The sequence below is a fragment of the Ctenopharyngodon idella genome, chromosome 6, assembly GCF_019924925.1.
Source record: "Ctenopharyngodon idella isolate HZGC_01 chromosome 6, HZGC01, whole genome shotgun sequence".
Lineage (NCBI taxonomy): Eukaryota > Metazoa > Chordata > Actinopteri > Cypriniformes > Xenocyprididae > Ctenopharyngodon > Ctenopharyngodon idella.
This window is the reverse complement of record NC_067225.1, coordinates 10135664-10143499: the sequence shown is the minus strand read 5'-3', so window position 1 is coordinate 10143499 and position 7836 is coordinate 10135664. Positions and strand designations below refer to the sequence as shown.

The window sequence follows — 7836 nt, the reverse complement described above, 5'->3', positions numbered from 1 at the left end:
AAATGTCAGTGCAGACAATCTCACCTTTCATACTACTTTGGTCATAAATAAATAAACTTAATAAAAAACAACTAAATGGCAAATATGTGTTGTATAAGTCCTAAATTATTCTGCATTTCACTTTGGCTGACAGAAAACAACAACAACAAAATGTAAATGGAAAAGAAACACGTAACTGTAGATGTGTCAGTCTCTTCTTACTCTTTCCCTCCCGTCAGTCGGATCACCCATATGGCCCTATCAGTTTTGATCTGTTCCATAGCTCAATAATTTGATGTGTAATGTATGTATATATGTAAACTTTAGTTTACATAATAGTCCAGACAGTTATTAAACTAAAATATAAAAGCATCAGGCTCATTCTGTTCTCACAGAGGACTCATCACTTTGGCATAATAAATCTCGACATGTTCTGATGTTTCAGTGGTTGAGATCATTTTAATAAATGGTTGTAACAGAAAACAGGAATAATTACAAAAAACCCCTAAACCTTATATCCAGCCTTTGCCAAAACAATGTGCCTTCAAATCTGTCAGTTTCTAGAAAAATACTTCATTGCTCACTCGTCATTTTGCTGAAAAGGCAATACACGTATATGTGATTTGTAATTAAGGAAGTAAGAAGTAAAAAGTAAATCTAGTGTTATGTTACTGTATGTGGATAAGGCTGGTACATTAGCACAGAGTGAGCCATTAAATACAAAATTCCCAGTCCTGAAATAATCAGGAAAATATCCCATTGTTGAACCATATTATTCATACTATATTACTACAATACAATTTGATCACACAAATGGACTCCTTGTCTCTGAGCAGTAACTACCAAATATATAAACATTAAAAAACGATGAACATTAAACATTGTGCAATTTTTAAGCTATATACTTTCCACATGACCCAATGTACTGTATTTATTCAGAAAGACAAAAGAAGTCTTCTACAGAATAATCTGGTTTTTGAAGCTCCTGTTGAGATCTTTATGAGGCAAGACGATAGAGTTTCGAATGATGACCTCTGATGGAATATTCACATTGCAGCCTAAAAGGAAAATATAAAGAATATAGATGGTCAGACAAGCTTTCTGTTGTGGAAAAACTGTTGCCACATAAATGCAGTAGCAAGAGGATTCATTGTTATAATTCCTTAAGGAACAGCTCCACCTTCTGGACTGCACCTCCCATTACATCCAATTCATGTGTTTAAAACACTCTTCAGATCATAATCAGTAATTTCAGTTACAACATGATTGTATTATATTACTGTTCAAGGTCAGTAAGATTTAAAAAAATTTTTTTTTAAAAATGGAATTAGTACTTATTCAGCAAGGATGCATTAAATTGATCAAAAGTGGCAGTACAGACATTCAAATTGTTAAAATAAATAATGTTCTTTTGAGCTTTTTCAACATTAATAATAAGAAGAATTTTTTTTGAGCACCAAAACTGCATATCAGAATGACTTACAAAGGATCATGTGACACTGAAGACTGGAGTAATGATGCTGAAAATTCTGGTTCTCGAATCTGATTGGCTGAGAGCCGTGCAATATCCGCTTGTGGTGACTGTCATGGCGGTCGAGCAAATCCACCATATTTTTAAAAATACTACTGTTGTTATGTCAAATATTTGACTCATATAAACATAGAGCCTGTTTTACAATTTGTTTAGACGCTTTCACAGATGTGAGCTCCAGGCCGCCAGCGAGCGTTCAGCGCTCATGTACCCGCAGAGAACAGCTTCATCTCGGCCAGTCTTTCCAGGATTTGTCGCTGGCTCTTCTGTAGATAGTGTTTAAACATGAGGTATAATTCATCTGGGGGATATAAAATGGGCAATCTTTGGGCTTATTAATCTATTACTTGTTCCAGAGCAAAACGATTTGGGTTAAGGAGAAAATTAAGTTTCATAACTTTATATTTAGGCTATATTTAACTTAAATCCTGCACTACTTTTGTACATTTTACTGAATTGTTTGCTTGTGTTTTTTATTTATTTGATTGTGTTTATTGTTTGCTTGTCTTTTATGATGGCTATTGTTGTTCATTTAAATGTTGTTTAATATAAAAAATTTTTATATAAATAATATGCAGTATTTGGTATTGAGAGAGGGTCCATTAGTGATCGTGATATGGACTTCAGTGAAAGTTACATTATTACGCCATTAGATGACGTCTTTATGAGTGAGTCAGAACAAGGAAGTTGTTTTAGCACTGTGGGAAATCCCCTTAACTTTTAAAAGGACAAAGATATCGCTTTCCTCAGCAGACATTCAAACTGATTTTTTATAATGGATATAATATTATGGACATTGACCTGAAGAATGAATGTTATATCAGATGCAGGTAATACACTCTTTTAGTCGATCTCTTTCTCATAATACTCTAGCTATAAAAAACAATAAAGCGACTCAAAAAACTCTTAAACTGTCAACTTGAGATTTGAATCCATGGCGTAAGGAAGAAGTTCTGCACAAAAGAGGATTTTTAAAGACACTCCATTGTTGTTTCTTATTTATTTACACATTTGTGCCATCGAACTGTTGTATAAATGCAATATAACACTCATAGCCATGCAATATGGCTGTATATCAGCATGCTGCGATTACCTACGGCCGAATCACAGCTGTGCTGATATACATATCGCACTGCTACTCATGTGATATTGCTCATTTATATTATATTACGTTATATTACTTATCTATCTATGTTGCCAGTAGAATTTGTAATAGATTCAAGATTTTCATACCAAGGATGGTGATGGATGGGGTTAGACCTCCGTCCCTGAACAGAGTCTCGCTGTCAATCTTGGCATAAGGATCGTTGGGATTGGGGTCACTTGGAGTTCCTTCAACTCTTGCCCACTTTCCCACTGTACTGTCCCACCCAACAATACTGTTTAACACACAACAGTGGTCCTGAAACAGATATTTGATTATTAATTTCACTTTTATTTCTAATGTCTGGTTCCCATTGTTGCACATGTGAGCCGTGACCCGGTATACCTGTAACACGGCTCCATGTAAAATGATGGACTCCCTCACTCTTACGCCTCCTCCAATTGTCACCCCTTTGCCAATTGAAACGTTAGGACCCAACTGAACAAAGAGAAACAAACTGAGTAGAATACAGAATTATCTTTATATAAGTTGTTATCCATGTACTTACCACAGCAGAGGGATCAATGTTTGCTGCAGGGTGGATATAAACATCTCCTGAAGGTGGAAAAACAACTTTGTAGCTTTACACAATTAAAGTAATTCTATATTATTTCAGTCTTTCTACTTCAAAATTTCACATTTGATTCAATTATGTTTCTTTGTTATTAACTGTGAAATTGACTAGCAATATCCGAGTGAAAATTGTTTCTACACCATTTTTTTCAGTGTAGGTAAATTATGTTTAATAAAATTACAGCTTTATAGAGCTAAGCTTGTTCATAGAAACAATACGTCATGCAACATACCTATTATTTTGGGAGTTTTGTCTTGGTTTGTGGCCAGCCTCTCAGGATGTGTCTGATGATACTGCTTGAGGTACAAACGACTCGCGTATATTGCTGACCTGTATTATATTATAAAACATCATATAAGGAACAGTGGCAGAAAGAGGGGGAAGAAAACACAATCAAAAGAAAGATTTACCCTGCAGACTTGATCTGACTCCAGAAATGCTGTGTTTTGTAGACAAGGAGTTTTTTCTGTCCTGCTAGGGTTGTAAAGATGTCCTGTTCCAGCTGAATCACCTCTGGCATCTGCTTGCCATTAGTGAGCTCTTCTCTATCGAAAAAAATAACTAATTTAAGTGCAGTCTGATCAGACTGACATGTAAATCTCTCCAGTTAAAGCTGCAATGTGGTTTAGGGGCAGAATAATGTCAATGACACTCACTGGATCCTCTCTTGCTGGTTCCTCTGGAAAACCATCCCAATCTGACCAAATATATCTGGTGTGAACAAATAGATACCACAGTTGATAATGTCACTTACAAAAGTACTGGGTTTCTCCACAAAATGGAGCACCTGAAAGAAAATGAGTGATAATTAGCATACTGTGAATGTAAGCTTTTTCTTAATGGCATTTATTAAACTGAATGTTTGACCTTCACCTCATTTGAATTAGTAGGAATCAATCTTGTACATCTTTATTCATTCAGTACCTCATTTGTCTCATGATTTTCCACAATGCAGCCGTAGTTCAGAGATTGTGTTCTATTGGCCTGCAATGAGAGACAAGAGTAAGACTTTTGGATTAAATTGCCAAAATCATATTATCCACTCTCTCATTTACTGAAGTTAAACCTACTGTAGTTCCGAGTAAGACTCCACAATGATCCTCGCCATGTTGACGGTGAAACCGGAGCATTTCCTGCAAGGGGAACTCAGAGCACACATCAGCATTCATGAGGAAAAATGCAGCTGGACCACCAGACAGGATCTGGTCACGAAAGTGATAGATTCCACCACCTGTACCCAAGGCGGCAAACTCCTGCAGGTACCTTCAGATTTATAAAAAAGTGTGTTTAAGCCTATATATTTGACTGTTTTTAAATCAGATCTGTAACACAAAATATCTATATAGTTAGAGTGATTCTATAATTGGAGATACATTTTGCATTTCAAAAAGTTAAAGTCCCCCTGTGGTGAAAATCAATTTTTTAATGAATGTATGTCTATGTGGTGTTTTTAATATGCTATAAGACAAACCATGTGCAAATTCATAAGTCAACACCATTGCTGAGTATTTTCTTCTTAAAACTGCAGTGATCTAAATACAGTTTCAAAAACGCGGTTTGAAATCGCTGGTTTTTCTGACATCACAAACTACCTTGTAACCAATCACGTCAACGTGTGATCGTCAACGAGTGGATTTCTGAGCTGGCGTGAGCGAGTGGGGGCGGGGCTAATTAGCATATACATAGATCCACGTATATTAAATGAGGCGAGGGTGTAGAGTTACATTCAAGCTATTTTAAGGCATGAGGAAGTTTTTTTCAAGGAAAAAAATGTTTAAATGTGTCATTTTGGTGATCAAAGATGAGCTTTAATGAATAAAATTATTGACTACAGGGGGACTGTAAGTGAAAAAACTGTTTCTTTTTTTACTTTTAACGAAAAAACAGATTTCTTTATAGTATTGCTTGTCAACTCTGTTACTATCAATTCTGTTACATACTGTCAACATTGTTACTCTACCTTGGAAACAGAGTTTGATGGTAACAGAATTGACCATTTTTAACTTTTTAGCCATAAATGCTAAGAGCACAAGGCACTAATGAAATCATGATTAAAAGACTTTTAAACAACTCACTGTGTGATCGGTGATCAGTTCTGTTTTCCTTTTGATATTGTGGTAACAATTTTGATGTTTTACAAAATAACTCTTGGTGTGACAACTTTTTAGATTAAAACATTTTCTCAGAGAGAGCACATATACCTTTCAGTGCTTCAGATCTTATCGGTGAGGGAAAGTGACGTCTTTTCCTGTATCTTACATAGTTGTGGAAGATAATTCCACCAATTTAAAGGCAAAGTATGGTACGGTGACAGAGTTGACGCAAGATTTATGGACACAAATTTTTATAAGATAAACGTTATTTTTAAACTATTTAAAGCTGCTGTCCGTAACTTTTTTTTGTTAAAAATGATCCAAAATCAATATTTGTGCAAGTACATAACCAGCCAATGTTCAAAACTATTCACAACAGTAAGCTTGTAATAATGTTTTCTAATGGTGGGTATCCATGGGAAAATCGAGCATGCAGCTGTTCATCTTTGCGTCATTACGTCACGTCTGTTTACATAAAGATGGAGTCCCAGCTAGTAGACATTAGAAATAAAAGTGAAATTAATAATCAAATATCTGGGTATCTGCTGCTGGTAGCTGATCATTTATAGCCTTTTCTCACAGCAGCTGCAATAAAAACTTATCATTCTGATGGCGGATTGTAATCCAGAAAAGTCCAAATGACAATCATCAGTGACAACTGGATATTCCAAAGTACAGTATCCACACTGATGTGGCGACTGACAGCAAACACATCCGCGCTGAGGAGCCCGTGCCGAGGCACATCCCACATAAAGAAGATAATTCCGCAAATAACTGCAATTGCAGGTTTCAAACAGAGATGGCGACAAAGAGGCAAAACTTACATACTGCAGGCTTTAATGTTGTAGAATTAGGAAAATTACTATCTGGGGCTTTTATAAATAAAATAAATAAATCATGATTTTCAACTATATAAGACACTTTTTTTTACAGAAGTTATGACCTTTAACATCTTGTGATCCATGACAATGAGTAACAAATTATTAAAATAATTAAAAATATAAACACTTGAAAAAAGCAGAAAAAAATAATGACTTTGGACGCCACATACCTGCAATTATAGAATCACCCAATAGCATTCATATTATATAACACAATAAAAAAAGTTTTCGATTTGTTTTAATTTAAAATAACTCGTATTTACCTTATTGGGATTTTAAACTCCTGCTGAGCACAAGAAATGAAGCGATTTAGCTCATCATTGGGCTGATAAAAACCTATTAGTATGATCTCTTTCATATCAGGAACCTGTAAGAGAATAAAACATGGCAGACTTTCAAAATAGATATTGATTACTGCGAATAACGTTCAATTCAATAGACCTTACATGTGATCTAAAGATAACCAGTGTCTTACTTGAGCACAGGCTTCTATGTGATGCTGCATTATGGGAACTCCTGCCACAGGGAACAGAGGTTTGGGCACCTCGAATGACAGGGGGCGGAACCTGGTACCTGAACACAGGGCATTTTAATGAAATGCGTTTTCTATAAAGTGTTTATCTCCACATTTCCTAGTATTTGCTACCTTTATATTACAATTTCAAATGATTTTTGTTATCCTATATCGGACGCTATCACATGTCCTTGCGCCACGTCATCATAATGTGATATGCCTGTCATTCATCTTTCATTCATAATATTTGTACAGTTCAAAGAGTAACTAAAGTCTCACCTTTTTGAGGCCCCCCAATTAGGATAATCGCTTTTAACATCTTTCAGTTATGATGCGGGTCACTCTTCAAGACGATTAACGTTAAATACTGATTTAATACGATGATTATATCACGTCCACTTTTTATGTGGTTACTTCATGTAAATCTTTTTATGAAAATAAATGGTTACAAATTTTGTTTACGAGATAAAAACTCAAGTTTTTCTAATAACGCGAAACTGACTCCGAAACTTCAACATACACGACCGGTTTTATTAAATCTATTCAGTACAGTAATGCGGAAGTGAGTGTACTGTAACCCCGCCCACTTTGACGTGTCTGCTGCACTGCCCAATCTGGTCGTCTGTTTGTGTTGATACTGTTTAGAGGAAATATGGGTCAACTTATGTCCAGTTGTTTCATATTTAGGTCAAACAAGCATTAAACAGAGTTAAATAAAGAATACAAATCCGGCCTCATGATTCTCATACAGACAGATAACAGAAAACATTCTTAATGTTTCTCTTTTTACCCCATTTCACATGAGGACAGATGGGTCAAATTTTCTACCACAAGATGGCAGACCGACTCTTTTTTTCCCCAGTCTAGTCTTATTTACAACTTTTATGTGATGGCACCTGCAGAATAGATGTCGGAGACAATGAAAAGAAGAAACCTTGTTAAAAAAAAAAAAAAAAAAATGTAGTTCAAAATAAACCAAGTTCTTAGAAATGTAATCTTTTTATTTGTATTTATTGTAATAATTTTGGGTTTATACATTTATGTGCATATACACCAACACGTAACATTTATACCATTTTCTAATGACTCTAAAAATCAGTGTTTAACAATTATGTAGAAA

General features: G+C 35.2%; 1 protein-coding gene across 3 annotated transcripts in view; it reads right to left on the bottom strand.

Moving 5' to 3' along the window:
* Positions 1 to 410: 410 nt before the first annotated feature.
* gmppab (GDP-mannose pyrophosphorylase Ab) overlaps positions 411 to 7836 on the bottom strand; it is a 16920-nt gene continuing 9494 nt past the window's right edge. Inside the window, exons 1-13 of one of the 3 annotated variants that reach the window (XR_007930668.1) lie at positions 6996 to 7307; positions 6678 to 6775; positions 6466 to 6569; positions 4299 to 4491; positions 4153 to 4212; positions 3885 to 4015; positions 3639 to 3773; positions 3461 to 3558; positions 3163 to 3209; positions 3000 to 3092; positions 2744 to 2912; positions 1463 to 1776; positions 411 to 1037 (exon numbers count right to left, since the gene is read on the bottom strand). Coding sequence is in view for 1 of the 3 variants with exons in the window: in XM_051897488.1 (XP_051753448.1) it covers positions 937 to 1037; positions 2744 to 2912; positions 3000 to 3092; positions 3163 to 3209; positions 3461 to 3558; positions 3639 to 3773; positions 3885 to 4015; positions 4153 to 4212; positions 4299 to 4491; positions 6466 to 6569; positions 6678 to 6775; positions 6996 to 7035 (1269 nt within the window). In the remaining 2 variants the exon portion in view is untranslated. Of the gene's footprint in view, positions 1038 to 1462; positions 1777 to 2743; positions 2913 to 2999; positions 3093 to 3162; positions 3210 to 3460; positions 3559 to 3638; positions 3774 to 3884; positions 4016 to 4152; positions 4213 to 4298; positions 4492 to 6465; positions 6570 to 6677; positions 6776 to 6995; positions 7308 to 7836 lie in introns of those variants that run through there. The other 2 variants (XR_007930669.1, XM_051897488.1) reach the window with 2 other exon arrangements.